Raw genomic sequence first — 19456 nt, 5'->3', positions numbered from 1 at the left:
CAGCATGTGTAGAATGTTACCTGAGAGATAGGGAGAGATAGAGAGAGATAGAAAGATAGAAAGAGAGAGAAAAAGAGAAGAGCCAAAGAAGGCCCTAGAAGAGACAGCCAGAGAAAAAGACAGCGTCAGAGGACAGAGACCCCCAGAGAAAAAGAGAGAGACCTTCAGAGGAAGAAGACCCAGAGAAAAGGCAGGACCTCAGAGGAAGAAGCCCCAGAGAAAAGAAAAGACCTCGAGCAACAGTTGCAATCTTCTTTTATACATCCCTTGACCATGTGACTGAAACCCTGAGACATTCAAACTGACCAGTCAGACCAGACTTCCCCCACTGTACTACAGGTGTGGCACCATTTGGCCTACAGGCCCTCAACATCTCTTTGTCTTTAGGAATCCCAAACAGCCCCACTGATAAGAGAGAGGGGGGTGAAACACAGTAAAACAAATGTCTTTGTTCAAAGAAAAATATCAAAATATCTTTGATTATTTTGGATTCTTTCAGTTCATTAATAAATATGTTCATGTTGGTTCACAGTGCAGTAATAAATGTTAACAGTTTTAATAATGTACCGAGGTTGACATTTAGATTAAGAAATGCTGATCATTGTTAGTTCATGATATCTAATGTTAACAAAAGTGTTAGTTGTCCAGTTGAATCTCGTGCACTGTTGGTCAAAAGCTTGAAATTCAAAGTTTTTAATGTTTTTGAAAGAAGTTTCTTCTGCACACCTGCTCTTATTTGATCAAAAATACAGTCAAAACTGTAAAATATGTGACCATGGACAACAAAACAAGTCTTAAAGGGTGAGTTCAGCCAATAATGAAATGTCTGTCATTAACTCCTCTCCCTAATGTCGCTCCACACCCGTAAGACCTCCGTTCATCTTCACACACAGTTTAAGATATTTTATATTTAGTCCGAAAGCGTATGCAAGTGTATGCACACTATACTGTCCATGTCCAGAAAGGGAATAAAAACATCATCACAGTAGTCCATATGAGACATCAGTGGGTTAATTAGAGTCTCTTGAAGCATCCAAAATACATTTGGGTCCAAAAATAACAAAAACTACGACTTTATTCAGCATTGGCTTCTCTTCCGCGTTTGTGTTCAATCCTCAAATAAAGATTCAAACGGTTATGAGTCAGTGAATCGATTCATGATTCGGATCGCCAAAGTCACGTGATTTCAGCAGTTTGACAAGCGATCCGAATCATTGATCAATTCACTGACTCATAACCGTTTGAATCTTTATTTGAGGATTGAACACAAACGCGGAAGAGAATTTTATGTAACATGTATTGTTGGCTATTGCCACAGATATACCGGAGAGATTATGACTGGTGTTGAGCTCCAGGGTCACATATTATTATGCTTTAAAATAAATAAGTCTTCTTTTGTAATATATTTTAAATGTAATTTATTTCTGTGGTGCAAAGCTGAGTTTTCAGCAGCCATTAAGTGTACAGCTTTCAAAATTTCAATTATTTAAACGAGTTAAAGTAAAAAACAAACATTATGTTGACTAGTGTGCAGAACAGAGCCTGAAACCCTTAGAAGGGATTTTAAAAGATGGTCTAATTCGACAGACACAACCTTACACCACTCGTTCTCTTCCATTGGCAGAGAAGCCTGAGATGGCGGTCATGCCGGTGTCGCTGGAGAACCGGTCCTGTGTGCTGATCCGCCGGGATCTGGTGGCGCTGCCGGCCAGTCTCATCAGTCAGATCGGCTATCGCTGCCATCCCAAACTATACACCGAAGGAGACCCCGGAGAGAAGCTTGAGCTAGTGGGAGGTTGGTGAAATCACTCATTTCCTTACTGTAATGTAACAAGTAATGCATCAAAAGTACTATAATGTCTAATGTGTTTAAAGGGGCGGTGAAATGCTGTTTCCTGCATACTGAGCTTTCCACTGTTAAAGACTTGGATTCCCATCCTAAACATAGACAAAGTTTCAGACACTAATGTTGGACGTTTGATGGAGTATTTCTGTGTTAAAAATACTCCTTCCGGTTTCTCACAAGTTTCAGAGAGTTTTTTTCGAGTATGGGTCGACTTGACGTTAATAGAGCGGAAGGTCCTTGTATGGGCCGTACGGGCTCTTCTCCCGGTAGGGTGCGCGCGCGTGACTAGAGCGAGAGAGGAAATGCACGCCCATACACACTCTCAGCTGCAGATCCAGTCGTCCGTGAACACTTCTGTCGTTATAGTCCGCGCCACGCTCCACTTTATTCCTCTGGGTGACGTCGAGCGACTTCAACGCTTCAGCACAGCATTCTGGGAAGGCAGCGCTGCATTTGAACCGATTTGAACGCAGAAATGACGGGAAGCTTCACAACATCGCTTCAGTCGCGTCTCAAAGTGGATCTCCACGGTCACTGCTGTCAGGACTTCACCAAATCATACCAAAGAAGTGTGTTTTTGACGGAGCGGTCCCAGCGATAAAGGTTCGGTCCTGCTTTGGAAGCAGCCGGTGAGTTAAACTGCTTCAGATGTCTGTGCTGTCGGCTATCGTCGCGTGAGTAAACATCAGTTAACGACACGATCGCGTGCTTCGTCATTCAAATGCGCTAACGGACTCCATTGCTGTTCTCTGTATAACGTTACACTAGTCTGACGTGCAAAACCGTTTTGCTTGCTACTGCTAAGGTTTAGTCGCATACAATAGTCCATAAACCGAATCATGTCCTCATAAACTGCGAGTAAACACACACAAATGTTGACAGGCCACTAAATACAGTCCATACCACAGAGACGGACGTCCTGCTGCTGCTGCTTCTCCTGTTCAGTTTATTTCAGCCTCCGGATCTGATTCTGGATCATATATCTATTAGCTGAGATAGCCATGGGTTTCTCCACGCTTGAGGACGTCACCGCTTTGCGCGCATTCGTCATTCTTTAGCTCCGCCCACACGATACGCCTCGTCATTCTTTAGCTCCGCCCACACGATACGCCTCGTCATTCTTTAGCTCCGCCCACACGATACGCCTCCAGGCGCTCGTTTTTTTCCGGAAAGACTCGGTACAGCCCATATTTCTTTTATAAATATAATAAAACTAAAGACTTTTCGGAGATATGAAGGATGCAATACTACTCTATAGGTACTCAAGATTGACATGAGATTGACTGAAACTGAGTGTCTCACCCCCCCTTTAATAATAAGTGTTTATCAGTTAGGGGTTTAGGTAAACAGACGTGCTGAATTAGAGACGATAAAAGTCAGTGGGTCAAATATCATTGGTCATGAAAAGTGGGCGGGTCCCACACACACACACAGTGGTTCCACCGCCCATGATGAGTTAAATCATTAATGCCGTTCCTGCTGTTCTTGGCTCTCTGATGGATGCAGTGATGTTGTGTTCAGGCACGAGTGTGTTCATGACCAGAGGTCAGCTGATGAACTGCCATCTTTGTGCCGGCGTCAAACACAAGGTGTTGCTGCGGAGGCTCCTCGCCACCTTCTTTGACAGGTAGGGGTTGCACGACTATTGATTTCTTATCAAAACAATACTCAAATTACTCGACTGCTACTCGTTCATGCTACTGTACATGAAATAGTTCTCATCAATGTTAATTCATCCATACACTGCAGAAAAAGCTCTTCTTACTCAGTAATTTAGTCTTGTTTCCAGTCTAAATATCTAACAATTCTTAAATCAAGATGCATTTATTAGACAAGTTAAACAACATGAGATATTTTTTCTTTTTTTGTTGTAAATAAAATCTAAATGAAGTGAGTTTTTGCTTAAAACAGGCAAAATGATCTGCCAATGGGGTGAGAAAAATAATCTTATTTCTGATTGAAATCTTGTTTCTGAACAGAAACAAGATTATTTTTCTCACCCCATTGGCAGATCATCGTGCCTGTTTTAAGCAAAAACTCTCTTCATTTTGATATTTGTCCCCAGAAAACAAGAAAAAATATCTTATGTCATTTTACTGATCTAGTAAATGCACCTTGATTGAATAATATGTGGATATTTGGACTGGAAACGAGACACAAATACTAAATAAGAAGAGCATTTTTTGCAGTGTAGCTTAATACAACCATTACTCAAAACATTATAATTATTACATATTTGAATTTGCATCTAACAGAGTAAAGCCAAATAAAGAGCTGCACGCGACATTGTAATCCTAACAGTGTGTTTTCTCCTGGCTTTCTGTCTGTTGTCCACAGAAACACGTTAGCAAACAGCTGTGGGACGGGGATCCGCTCTTCAACCAGCGACCCCAGCAGAAAACCGCTGGACAGTCGAGTCCTAAACGCTGTCAAACGTATGTTACGCTCCATATTTCATCAATCATGATCCACGCACTGCAAAAAATGCTTTTCTTACTCAGTATTTTTGTCGTGTTTCTAGTCAAAATATCTAACAAATCTTACATTAAGAAGCATTTACTAGACAAATACAAATGATTGTCTTATTTTGGGAAAAATAACTCAAATGAAGAGAGTTTTTGCTTAAAATAAGATAAATAATCTGCCAATGGGGTGAGAAAAATAATCTTAATTCAAACAGAAAACAAGATTATTTTTCTCACCCCATTGGCAGATTATTTTGCTTATTTAAGGCAAAAACTCTCTTCATTTGAGTTATTTTTTCCTAAAAACAAGACAATTACTTTTGCTTGTCTAGTAAATACTCATGTTTAGTATTGTTTAGTAAGTAAGAAAAGCATTTTTTGCATTGTGGTCCATTTCACTAGACTGTGATAAGTTATTCTTTTGAGGAAACCTTTTGTGTTCATTTTAAAAGAACGTTAATGAAATAGTTTCCCCCAAAATGAGATGTTTATCTGTCTATTAATCTTAATCTTCAAATGAAGATGTTTAACTCAGCCGCTGCTCGTATAATGCATGTCAATGGGGTGTGTTTCTATGAGAGTAAAAAACACACAGACATACGGGTCCATATTAAACCCTGAGGCTTGTGGAGACACACTGATGTCTGAAGACACGAAACGATCGCTTTCTGCCAGAAACACAACAGTATTTGTGTTATTTTATATCTCATATCAGACGAATCTCATCTAGTGTTCCCATCGCCATTACTTCCGCAGAAGAAGGTCAAAATATCGGCGCGATTATAGATATACTTACATTCCCAGCGCCATTACTATATTCACATAGATGCCTCATTAGTGCCTGTGCGGATCGGTCTAATGAGGCCTCTGTGTAAATATATCTATGATCACTCCGGTATTTTGACCTTCTTTGGCGGAAGTAATGGCGATGGGAACACTAGATGAGATTCGTCTGATATGAGGTATAAAATAACACAAATACTGTTGTGTTTCTGGCAGAAAGCGATCGTTTCGTGTCTTCAGACATCAGTGTGTCTCCACGAGCCTCAAGGTTTTATATGGATTCGTATGTCTGTGTGTTTTTTACTCTCATAGAAACACACCCCATTGACATGCATTATGTTAAGGCTGACGTCGCGCGGCATCACTTCCGGGTCCAAACGCTCTTATACCACAAGAAAAACTACAAACGGTGCTAATATACACACACAATGTGGTGTAGTACTACAAAAAAAGATATAATCATAACCTTTTTCTCCATACCAAAATTCTAGATGGCCAGACAGTGATTTATCTTTTTTAAATCGTTAAAATATTAATGTATGTGACCCTATGAGCACAGAGACTGTTGTGTAGACTGTAAGTATTTAAAATGGTAAACTTTTTTAAATGTTTGATGTTTAATATGAATAAATAGCGCTCATAAACGGCGTCGATGGCATTCTCAAGTGAAACGAGTTGAGGCTTGGACCCAGAAACGGCGTTTCTTACGTCACGACTTAACAAGCGGATACGAGCAACGGTTGAGTTAAAAATCTTAATTTGTGTTCTCCTGAAGAGACAAACACACCTACATATGGGGCTCATTTTTGGGTGAACTATCCCTTTAAACCAAATCACTCCATGACTCGTTATGTTAAAGATCCCTTGTGATGTTTTCTTCTAATAACGTTCTTTCTTTCAGTTTACTGTCAGAACTTCGCGCCCAACTTTAAGGAAAGCGAGATGAACGTCATCGCCGCAGATATGTGCACCAACGCGCGCCGAGTTCGCAAACGCTGGCTTCCCAAGATTCAGTCCATGCTTCCGGATGGGATGGAGGTCTATCAGAACTCGGCCGCGGCCGTGAATTTGGTGGGTGTTCAGCTGCCCTTCGAGCCAGATTTCAAGAACCTGCTTCCCTCAGGCCTGAATTTGGAGCAGCGGCTATACGCCGAGCGCAAAGAATCCGGCAGAACTTTCCCGAATCTCCATGGCGAGGAGGAGGATGAGGAGGAGGAAGAAGCCCAGACTGACAGCGCTGAGGGAACGCTGGAGGCGGAGCCAGTCAAGCCTGGAGTTGAGGGCGGGGCCTCTGTGGTCACGCCCCCTGAGCAGCAGGAGGAGGAGTTTGCAGACGGCCTAAGAATAAACGGGCAGTGAGCGTTCTAGACTCCACCTTTCAGTTCATATCCACCGTGTGAATACATGCTGAAGGGAAAACTCGCCAAACACACACAGGCATCGCTCCTGAGGAAACACTAGCATTTTAAGTTTGAAAACCATCTGGATAGTGGTTTTCTCCGGAGAGCGGAAGTCACACTGCAAAAAATGCAACAAAACAAAAATTCTTGTTTCCAGTCCAAATATCTAAAAATTCTTAAATCAAGATGCATTTACTAGAAAAGTGACATAAGATCTTTTTGCTTGTTTTCTGGGTGAGAAAAATAATCTTATTTCTGTTTGGAAACAAGATTTCAATCAGAAACAAGATTATTTTTCTCACCCCATTGGCAGATCATTTTGCCTGTTTTAAGCAAAAACTCACTTCATTTAGATTTTATTATTAAGAAAACCTGGAAAAATATCTTATGTGGTTTTACTTCTATAGTAAATGCATCTTGATTTAAGAATTGTTAGATATTTAGACTAGAAACAAGACGAAATAACTGAGTAAGAAGAGCATTTAGTGCAGTGGATGGGTCGGGTGACCTTCATTGTGAAACATTATATTACGTCCTGCACGTTTCGCTCTTGAGATCTCTTTGCCTTAAATATAGCAGTTCATCTCGCATGGCCCGATCACATCACGCCCCAAAATCAAGAGGAACAACACAAGGACTGAAAGAAAATCAAGCTTTGAACATTCGCGTTTACATCCGCACGAATAGTCCGACTGATGATGGAAGCCTGACAAAACATCAACAAATAACTGACATGATTATTATGGGTCATATACACTGCAAAAAAAGCTCTTCTTACTCAGTCATTTTGTCTTGTTTCTAGTCTAAATATCTAACAATTCTTAAATCAAGATGCATTTACTAGATCAGTAAAACCACATACGATATTTTTTCTTGTTTTGTTGAAAATAAAATCTAAATGAAGAGAGTTTTTGCTTAAAACAGACAAAATGATCTGCCAATGGGGTGAGGAAAATAATCTTGTTTCTTGTTTCCGTCCCAAACTAAGATTATTTTCCGCATGCCACTGGCAAATATTTTAGCTCGTTTTAAGCAAAAACTCACCTCATTTTGACATTTTTCCGCAGAAAACCAGAAAAAAATATCATGTCATTTTACTTATCTAGTTAATGCATCTTGATTTAAGAATATTTAGATATTACAAGAACAAGGAAAAAAGAAAAAGATACTATATAAAAAGAGCATTTTTTGCAGTGTAAACTTAAAGTAACATTCCCATTATTTATGTCAGTTAAGCCCCATTATATTGTAATTATTATTAATCTAATATAAAAAATATGAATATAATTAGAAATATATACAGTAGTGGCCAAAATTGATATCTGGAGAGGATATTTGTTTTTATTGACCCTACACTATCAAAATACTCATAAAATATTTAATCAAAACACTAAACTTCAAGGTATTTATCTCTACCAAAATGCCAAAAATATGTGTAGATTGCTTACAACATAATCAGTTATTAATATTTTCAATGGTTGTCTCTTGCTTGTTGTTAAATGTGTTCATCATTTCTTGGTATGCAATTATTATTACTAATAAAACAACTGACTCCAAGCGATATGATTACAAAACACATTTTTAATAATACTTGAATAAAGAGTGATTTCGATCACTTTTGGCCACTACTGTAAATCCGGTACTTTTTTCATATTTATTTCTAGAGTGCTGTATTTGAATCATTGATTAGTGACCAGGGGTTGGCAAGTCCGGTCCTAGAGAGCCGCTCTCCGGCAGAGTTTAGCTCCAACTCTACTAAGCCACCACAGTACAAAACTCCCAGCATGCATTGTAGCATTAAGTATGTCACCATTGTTGAGATTCATACGCTGATTCTTGATGTCGGTGTGCATCTAAACTTTTTTCCCCCCTAGAATGTATTTAAAAGTGTAAATTATGTGGCAAGAAACTATTGTTGATGAATCTTATCTATTAACAACAAATAACCCGTTTTAGTCAGTAACTCGAACCTTTTTCTTTATGATGATGAAATCTAATGTCTCTTCAGTCACTCTTGCTCAATTAAATGAATCCTTACTTTCAAAATTTTGAATTCTGGTGTATCACCGTTTTCACAAAAATGAGAATATTGATAAGAAATACTTCTTAAAAATCGATGTATTCCAAGCTTTTGACCAGTAGAGTAACTTCTTAAATATTTAATGATGCAAAAATATTCTCACTTTAAAAGCGCTGGGTCTCATTCACTAATAATTGTGTGGATTCCTTTGTATTTGTACGCACAGAACTCTGAACACAGATCTCCGCCTGATTCACAAAGCGTTTGTACGCACATGAATTTGTTCTTAACCTAGTTCTGATGTTAATGAATGTGGAGTATTCTAAACGAGCGACCGCGTGCACAAGGTTAGTCATTTGCATAAAACACACACACACACACACACACATATCCATTTAAGGCTTTCCGCACACACAAACACGCCCATCCCATCTCCACACAAGGGCTTTCCGCCCAACTCATTTCCATATAAGGGCTTTCCGCCCACGCAAACACACCCACACATCTTCATATAAGGGCTTTCCACTCACACAAACATGACCACACATCTCCATATAAGGGCTTTCTGCACAACCCATTTCCATACAAGGGCTTTCCGTGCAAACAAACATGCCCACACATCTCCATATAAGGGCTTTCTGCCCACGCAAACACGCCCACAGATCTCCATATAAGGGCTTTCCGCCCACGCAAACACGCCCACAGATCTCCATATAAGGGCTTTCCGTCCACGCAAACACGCCCACAGATCTCCATATAAGGGCTTTCCGCACACGCAAACACGCCCACAGATCTCCATATAAGGGCTTTCTGCACACGCAAACACGCCCACAGATCTCCATACAAGGGCTTTCCGCCCACGCAAACACGCCCACAGATCTCCATACAAGGGCTTTCCGCCCCCGCAAACACGCCCACAGATCTCCATATAAGGGCTTTCCGCCCACGCAAACACGCCCACAGATCTCCATACAAGGGCTTTCCGCCCCCGCAAACACGCCCACAGATCTCCATACAAGGGCTTTCCGCCCACGCAAACACGCCCACAGATCTCCATATAAGGGCTTTCCGCCCACGCAAACACGCCCACAGATCTCCATACAAGGGCTTTCCGCCCACGCAAACACGCCCACAGATCTCCATATAAGGGCTTTCCGCCCACGCAAACACGCCCACAGATCTCCATACAAGGGCTTTCCGCCCACGCAAACACGCCCACAGATCTCCATATAAGGGCTTTCCGCCCACGCAAACACGCCCACAGATCTCCATACAAGGGCTTTCCGCCCCCGCAAACACGCCCACAGATCTCCATAAAAGGGCTTTCCGCCCCCGCAAACACGCCCACAGATCTCCATATAAGGGCTTTCCGCCCACGCAAACATGCCCACAGATCTCCATATAAGGGCTTTCCGCCCACGCAAACACGCCCACAGATCTCCATACAAGGGCTTTCCGCCCCCGCAAACACGCCCACAGATCTCCATACAAGGGCTTTCCGCCCACGCAAACACGCCCACAGATCTCCATACAAGGGCTTTCCGCCCACGCAAACACGCCCACAGATCTCCATATAAGGGCTTTCTGCACACGCAAACACGCCCACAGATCTCCATACAAGGGCTTTCCGCCCACGCAAACACGCCCACAGATCTCCATATAAGGCCTTTCTGCTCAACCCATCTCCATATAAGAGCTTTCATAAACAAATGAAACAGCGACATAAACAAATTTCCGCACACAGGAAGACGGATGTTAGAGTAATATTTTAAATTTATTTGAATCACAAAAACAAACCATTGCATGAAGTTAAACAGGCCCATTTTAAATTTGAAAGGTTAATGCCTTATCGAGCTGACGTGACCAAGCCCGACTCGAAACCAAACGTCATTTCTAAAAATCTGTCCGAACCCGGGACCCGTCGGGTTTGGGTCGGGTATCCATCCTCTAATCTCCATATAAGGGCTTTCTGTGCATGCAAACTCGCCCACACATTGCCATTATTTATGGCTTACTTTGCAAAACATTATTTTTTGTTAACATTTACAAAAAACACAAACTCACCTAAAAACTGCCCAACTAAAGGAAACACTGATCTCCATAATGGTGACCAAACGTCTTTGGAGCCGAACTTGCCTACCCCTGATCTAGAAGAATATCTGTGTTTGAAGCATTTGTAACAACAACAAAAAACTAATAATATTATATATTTTTGTTTATGGCTTCCTTTGCAAAATATGATGTGTTTTGTTTACATTTACAAAAACCACAAACTCACCTAAAAACTGCCCAACTAAAGGAAACACTGATCCCCATAATGGTGACCAAACGTCTCTGGAGCCGAATTCTGCTCTCGGACCGAGCTTGCCTACCCCTGATCTAGAATAATGTCTGCATTTGATGCTCTTCATGAGCGTTTGAGTGGCGTTTCTTTGGTCGATTTGAACGCTTCCATCATCTCTCAGATGCCTGCGTGTGTTTGAGCGTCTGAACGCTCACGAGACGAACTTCCACCGCTTGCATGCCAAATCTGACACAGATTTACAGCCGCGATATAATCTGCATCCGCAAAAACTGCTGCTGGTAAAGTCTGGAGTGAATCCCGGAGTGGATTGGAATCGGAGAGAACTCTTTGGCTTCATCACACTTGCACTAGATGGGTTTATGGAGAGCCTGTTGCGGCTCCAACTTTGGGGGATTTTGCTCTGCTCGTGCAAGCTTTGCTTTGCGTGCGACGCGTTTTTTTGCTCCCTGACGTGCACTAGTCTAGAGGACACTAAAGGACGAGCCCTCGAGTCTCACACACCACACGATACGACAAAATCATGAAATGATCTTCGACCTTAAGAGACTCTAAATGTGTGTGGATCTGCAGGAGCATGGTTGGAAAGCACTTGATTTTTTTTATGATTTTTTTGTTTGTTTGTTTTTTTCATGAAAAAAAATATAATTTTGATTTACACTAGTGGTCAAAAGTATGGAATATAACTAGAATTTTTCTAAAAGAGTCACCAAGGGTGCATTTTTAGCCTTAATACAGTATTTAATTACTACAAAATGTTTGCATTTTAGTGCAAAATACAGTATAAAAGTTGTGAAATATTATTGCAATGTGCAACAGCCAATTCATTTTTTCGCAACTCTGTATGTTGCATAATCAAATGTTAATTTTGAAGTGATCTGATTTGGAAATGTTATGCATCATTTCAAAAGCACAATCTTATGATTATATTGAACTTTTTAGAGTCTGTTCAATGTGTTCAACATATCAGAGAATAAACAGACGTAATAAATTATACACAGCAAAAAATGCTTTTCTTACTCAGTATTTTTGTCTCGTTTCTAGTCAAAATATCGAAAAATTCTTACATTAAGAAATATTTAGTAGACAAGTAAAAAAAATTGTCTTGTTTTGGGGAAAAATAACTCAAAATGAAGAGAGTTTTTGCTTAAAATAAGATAAATAATCTGCCAATGGGGTGAGAAAAATAATCTTGTTTTCTGTTTGATTAAGATTATTTTTCTCACCCCATTGGCAGATTATTTATCTTATTTTAAGCAAAAACTCTCTTCATTTTGAGTTATTTTTTCCTAAAACAAGACAATTACTTTTGCTCGTCTAGTAAATATTTCTCGTTTTAAGAATTTTTAGATATTTGGACTAGAAATGAGACAAAAATACTGAGTAAGAAAAGCATTTTTTGCAGTGAAGAGTCTCTTCTGCTCGCCAAAGCTGCATTTATTTAATAAAAAAATCCAGTAAAGCAGTAAAATATTCCTCCAGTCATCTAAATCAGCTGTTCTCTATGTGAATATATGTCAGTGATCATAATGTTATGCCTGATCAGTGTATAGTAAAGGTTAATTTATTCCTGTGATCATCATTACTCCAGTCTTCAGTGTCACGTGATCCTTCACTAATCATTATTTTGTGCTTAATTATTATTATTATAATATTGAAACTTTCAGAAACTATTTAGTAACATTATTAATGTCTCTTCTGTCACTCTTGATCAATTTAATGAATCCTTCAAAATTTGAATTCTGGTGTATCACCGTTTTCACAAAAATATGAATATTAATAACAGAAAAATGATTTATTCCAAACTTTTGACCTGTAGTGTATCCTCTTACACATTTAATGACGCAAACATGTATAATTTTTATATTTTTTAATAGAGTATTCTCACTTTAAGACCGGATTTTAATGATGTTTCTCAGAATCTTCAGGTATGTTGAGAAATATGGAAACTTGGCTTGACTTTGTTATATCTGTACCTTATTGATTGACAGCTGTCATGAGTCGACACAACTCGTCATCTAGTGTTGAATAATCTCATCAGAGAGAGGTTGAAGACCTTGTGCCTTATTTTGACTACTGATACCATCATAGCTATAATTCAGCCTCGTTTGCTTATAACGATGATCAAACCTTCATGTCATGCGATGTCTCTCCAAACCTGCAGATTCTGAGTGAAACTGACGGATACATCAGATGAAAGTATGATTAATACTGTTAGATTTCATGTTTATGTAGTCTGTGACTATTTTAGAGCGATGGCAATACATTTCTAAAGGTAGAAAGAGTCACTAAAATGTGCTGGAACTAATATATGAGGCCAGTTCTTACACTAGGAGTCTTTTATCCCACCTTATTGTTCTGTGAATGTCCGATTCTTCAAGAATAGCAATGTAAGGTGTGTTACGACACAAAACATTACAATAATTAAAGGTGCAGTGTGTAGGATTTAAGCATAAATGCAATATACATGATGTATAAAGAGCGTTATGTTGTTATTAGCTTAGAATGAGCCGTTTCTATCTACACACACCGCGGGTTTTCTTACAGTGAAGCCGCCATTTTGTGTCGCCATGTTTCTACGGTGGCCCTAAAGGGACAAACTTCTCTACAGAGCGCTAGCTGCTCTCTGCTGTCTCAGACGACGACGTGTCCTGTGTGGGCCACCGTAGCTTCTTTATCTGAAAGGGAGGAGGGATGCATTTCACAACCTCACCACTAGATGCCGCTAAAACGTACACACTGCACCTTTAAGTCTGCAATTTGTGTATAGCTAAACATAACTGGAAGCGGAAGAGATCGGACACATTTAATTAACAAATGACTGTGTGAAAATAAGGCGGGTTTTCTCGTTATTTACCCAGAAACCCCAGCGCAGACGTGCGTCTATATGCCAACCTTCTCATTGTTTTGTGTTTGAAGTGGCTCTGGATTCATGCAAAGTGTTGCACTAGATGAAGTGGATTATGTCCAGACTGTTCAAATGAATGTAACATGATGATTTATCAATTTTTAGCACTAATGGATAATGTGCACCGCCATTTAAACGTGTTTGATCAGTAAGGTTTAGAAGAAGTCTCTTCTGCTCACCAAGGCTGCGTTTATTTTATTAAAAATACCATAAAATACAGTAAAATGCGATATATTTTTCCAGTGTAAATCATCTGTTCTCTGTGTGAATGTATAGTAAAGTTTGATTTATTCCTGTGATCAAAGCTCATCATTACTTCACACGATCCTTCACTCTCATTGAGGATTTATGATCAAAACACATTTATGATTATTATCAGTGTTCAAAACCCTTTTTTTAGGATTATTTGATGAATATTAAAGTTCAAATGAACAGCATTTATCTGAAATTTAAAGCTTTTGTAACTGATAATTTGGATTAGCGTTGAAAAGTTTTGGTGGGCCCTGTCACTGTATGTTTAAAAAAAGTATATCCTATTTTTACATATATCTTATATTTACCTGAGCTCATGTTGACAAACTATATATCATTCGAAAGCTTACGAACTCAAGATTCATCCTGTGAAAACCGTTTTGAAATCGGACCTTGCGTTACCATGGAAACGGTACTCTAAATGATTCTAGCGGGCTCCTCCCCTTGTGGGCGTCGTCATGTTTCATATTTATTTAACTAATTTATAATAAAAACCTTTTCTAATCTTTACAAAACACATATCGTCAGAAAAGTCTGAGTCTCACGGTTCTATATCTGAAACTTTGTTTTGTGATATTTGGACAAAAATATATACATTTGACACAGGAAATTGCATTTTAAATCAATGAAATTTCAATGACACCCGGTGGCTATCTGTGGTACAGCGCCTAAACACAATCTCATGGGAACTTCAATTTTTGTGATATCAACTTCAAATTTGGAACACAAATTGATTAGACATATGGCTTTGATTTGATAGTAATTTTTGAGTAAAAATTATTTTGTAACATATATTTTATATTAAATATCTAGTACAGTATATTTGATTTACAGTAAATTTAAACTTCCATAACTTTCTTATACTTTACTTTTTTGAAGTGATTTCACTTGATCAATACTCTGTTGATTGTCTTCTTTAAAATGAGACCAAACTTATGGCTATATTTCAAAGCGTTCTTGAATTGCAACCATTTAAGTTTGGATTGTGAATTTTCTTGTATATTTTCATAAAGGGGGGTGACCGTTAACAGGTTAAAGAAATGAAAGCATTTATTAAGTAAGGACACATTAAATTTATCAAAAGTGACATTTATAATGTTACAAAGATTCAATTTCAGATAAATGCTGTTCTTTAGAACTTAGGAAAGAGGCGGGATGTGGGCGGAGCTTAGGTGACGCGATGACTAGGAGACAAACGGCAATCCACCTGTCACTCAAAGTGGCCACGCCCTTAATTATGCAGAACTTAAAGGCTTTATATAACGTAAACGAATGAGTTATAAAATAATTCACACCCCTCACAGTCGTCATGAAGGGAAGAATTAGCCGTATAGACCAAAACCACACTTTGTCCCAGACTGTAAACATGTTTTATTCTGCTGTAAAGTTGGGCATTTTAACATGAGCTCTCTCTAGCGCAGTCTCTAGTGGCCAGCCGATGAACTGCAGTTTAAGTCACTTCCATATTGGCTTCAAAAGAAACTGGGGGAGGAGCCGCTTGGTCAAGACGCATTAAATTGATCAAAAGTGACATTTATAATGTTACAAAGATTCAATTTCAGATAAATGCTGTTCTTTAGAAGTTTATATTCATCGAAGAAACATCAAAACAGATAATAATCATAAATGTTAAGCGTGAATGATTGCTGAAGTGACACTGAAGATGCTGAAGCTTTGATCACAGAAATAAATAGCGTTTAAAAACAAAATATTGACATAGAAAACTAGAAACATTTACATTTTAATAATATTTCACAATATTACAGTATTTTGTGTATATTGAATATAAATAAATACAGCCTCGGTTATCACAAACGTTATATACGTGTTTCTGCAGATGAGAGCCGAGTGTTTGTGTCTGAATATGAAATGCACACATATTAATCCCAGCGGTTCATCGTTTATGTGTATCGTTCAGGTACAAATATCACGGAAAACACATTTGACTAATAAAAACAGATTGCAAAGAAACGCTTGCAAAAGCTATAATAACCACACCAACTATAACCATAAAGCCCTAAAAATCGATCTATATATAAAAGAATAACTCCACAACACACAACTATAACCATAACAGCACAGAGGAGCGAGACCAGGACAGCCAGCCAATCAGTGGAAACACTTTTTTTCGAATGATAAAAATAGCCAATCAGAATCAGACGTTTGTTTGACATTTTAATGCAACGCGTAACAGGGTGGACATTTTATGCTCATTTACTAGCTAGGAAAGACTACGTTTGGAAAGAATTTTGATGGGAAAAAACAAAAAGGCAAACATGTTCTGCCTGGTTGCTAAGGTGTCCTGGCTGGTTTCTAAGGTGTTGCTAAGTTTTCCTGACTGGTTCCTAAGGTGTTGCTAAGGTTTCCTGACTGGTTCCTAAGGTGTTCTGGATGGTTGCTAAGGTGTCCTGTCTGGTTGCTAAGGTGTCCTGACTGGTTCCTAATGTGTTCTGGATGGTTGCTAAGGTGTCCTGTCTGGTTGCTAAGGTGTCCTGGCTGGTTCCTAGGGTGTTCTGGATGGTTGCTAAGGTGTACTGGCTGGTTGCTAAGGTGTCATGGATGGTTGCTAAGATTTCCTGACTGGTTCCTGAGGTGTTCTGGCTGTTTGCTAAGGTGTACTGGCTGGTTCCTGATGTGTACTGGCTGGTTGCTAAGGTTTCCTGGATGGTTGCTAAGGTGTCCTGTCTGGTTGCTAAGGTGTTCTGGCTGGTTCTTAAGGGGTCCTGGTTGGTTTCTAAGGTGTTGCTAAGGTGTCCTGACTGGTTCCTATGGTGTCCTGGCTGGTTCCTAAGATGTTTTGGATGGTTGCTAAGGTGTACTGGCTGGTTGCTAAGGTGTGCTGCCTGGTTCCTAAGGTGTTCTGGATGGTTGCTAAGGTGTACTGGCTGGTTGCTAAGGTGTCCTGGATGGTTGCTAAGGTGTCCTGACTAGTTCCTAAGGTGTTCTGGCTGGTTGCTAAGATGTACTGGCTGGTTCCTACGGTGTTCTGGCTGGTTGCTAAGGTGTACTGGCTGGTTCCTAAGGTGTTCTGGTTGGTTGCTAAGGTGTCCTGCATGGCTGATAAAAGCTGTGTCATGTGATTTAGGGGCGTACGCTTAGGATTTTAAGGGCAAGTAACAGGGTGGACATGTTTTAAGCTCATAAAGCCCATTAAAGAACGACGTTTGCATGTCCAGTATAGACACAACAAGGTGGACATGTTATGTTTTACACTGTTAGGTAAATCTAAAAATGAGGACATTTGAGAAAATTAGGATTTTAAAGGGCAATTACACTAATGTAACAGGGTGACTGATATTTAACAGATATATATATATATATATACACACACACACACACACACACACACACACACACACACACACACACACACACACACATACACACACCACATTTTCAAGGTGATTGCCAAGTGTTTTATTTTGTTAATTACAAAAACATGCATGACCCAGCAATGCAAATGGGTTTCGTCTTCTTCATGCAAATGTTCATTTCTCGTGTTAATCCTTTGATTTTGGAGGGAAACCGCCCCGAGGATTCGCCCATTCGCCATTGTAGTTACTGCATATTCCTCTGTGCAACCGAACGACTTGCTGTTTAATTATTGAAACGAATATGCGCATTAATAACTGCATGCTGTGTCTCCAGAGCCGCTGGGTCGCGTCTGCGCATGCGCACTGAACGCGTCTGCACATGCGCACTGTACATAACGCTGCACTTTAAACGCGTGACAGGATGAAGCGCAAAAAGCCTCGAGCTCAGACAATCAGAAGACGGTGTGTGTGCGTGTGTGTGTGTGTGTGTGTGTATGTCCACCGAGTGTGTGTATGTGTGTCCACCGAGTGTGTGTGACTCTAACGCCAGCTGATGCGCTTTCATGCTTGGGTTCCTCAAGAGAGTTTATAATAAACCATTAAACTGCTTTTTTATCAAACTAAGAACTGTCTGCAATACTTCACCAATAAAATCTCCGTCATTCCCAGTGTCTGCGTGTTGTGTTTCTCTTTAAAGGGACAGTGTGTAAGTTTTTGGCCCTCTAGCGGTTAGCGATTATATATTTAAACTAGATTAAATATATAAGTATAACTTAATAAATACAATCTTAACGGTACAATAGAGTAGAAAATACTCTAATAATGTAACATAAGAGATATTAAAACTATTTTAAATAATATTTTACACATATTTCACAGTATAAATCAGGAATACAATGAGATCCATGGGCAAATCTAGAGTAAAACTACAAAATAAATTATTAAACAAAAAAAATACATGACTTAAAAAAGAAGGAATAAATAAATAAAGTACATAAATGGGTAATTTAACAATATAAATGAAATATTAAATATTTTCCATGTAATATTTTCCTTTTTTTTCACAGTAAAAAAAACAAGGAGCCCGTGAAAATGTTAGAATAAAACTGTTAGAATATAAAATAAATAATAATAATAAGTGTGTTTTATATAGCGCCTTTCTGCAAACTAAACACATTAGACACAAACAATCTGTAGAAACAAATAATAATGTAACAATAGTTTCAAATAATATTTTACACATTTTTATAAAATTAATTTTAAAAGTATAAAACTGTAAAAAAAGCAAATAAGTTAAAAATAAATTAATAATTAATATATATAAATACATTTAAACAAATACAATCTGTAGAAAAAAATCTAAATAAATGAAACAATATTTAAAACTATATAAATGTAACTAATCAAAAATATATATAATGCAACAATATTTAAAAAATATGAAATGTAACAATATTTAAATATATATTATGCAACAATATTTAAAATTATATAATGAAACAATATTTAAAATTATATAATGAAACAATATTTAATATATATATATATATATATATATATATATATATATATATATATATATATATATATATATAATGTTACAATATTTAAACATATATAATGTAACAATATTTTACAAATATATAACGTAACAATATTTAAAACTATATGTAACAATATTTAAAAATATATTTTATGTAACATTATTTTAAAAATATATATTGTAACAATATTTTTAAATATATGTAATATATGTAAAATATTTTACGCATAGGCTATTTAAATTATAAATGTTAATAGTCTGCAGGAAATACTGTAAAAAAAAAACTAAATCAATAAATTAGAAAATAAAGATAAAGGAATAAATCTATATTACAAAAATAACACATTTTCCAATCAATATTGTGCATATGTTTATATTATTAATTTTTTCACAGTATAATGCGCCGTCTTTAAAAAAAAATTGTAAAATAAATGATCAAAATAAACATTTACACATATTTATAATTAGTTTTTCACAGTAAAGCCTAAATTGTATTTTTATACATAAATGTAAAGCTGTTTATTACATAATAGATATTAAATATTTTCCATATAATATTTGACATATATTTATAATATTATTGCTTCGTAGTATAAATTAGGTCTACAGGGAGCAATAAAACT

General features: G+C 38.0%; 1 protein-coding gene across 1 annotated transcript in view; it reads left to right on the top strand.

The window, feature by feature from the left end:
- Positions 1-6696, top strand: part of LOC137070417 (nucleus accumbens-associated protein 2) — a 43476-nt gene extending 36780 nt beyond the window's left edge. Inside the window, 4 exon segments of the mRNA XM_067437535.1 lie at positions 1625-1795; positions 3368-3473; positions 4184-4281; positions 5996-6696. Coding sequence (XP_067293636.1) covers positions 1625-1795; positions 3368-3473; positions 4184-4281; positions 5996-6453 — 833 coding nt within the window. The 3' untranslated portion in view covers positions 6454-6696.
- Positions 6697-19456: the final 12760 nt, after the last annotated feature.

The sequence above is a fragment of the Pseudorasbora parva genome, chromosome 3 (genome assembly GCF_024679245.1).
Source record: "Pseudorasbora parva isolate DD20220531a chromosome 3, ASM2467924v1, whole genome shotgun sequence".
Classification (NCBI taxonomy): domain Eukaryota; kingdom Metazoa; phylum Chordata; class Actinopteri; order Cypriniformes; family Gobionidae; genus Pseudorasbora; species Pseudorasbora parva.
This window is presented reverse-complemented; position numbering and strand designations above follow the sequence as displayed.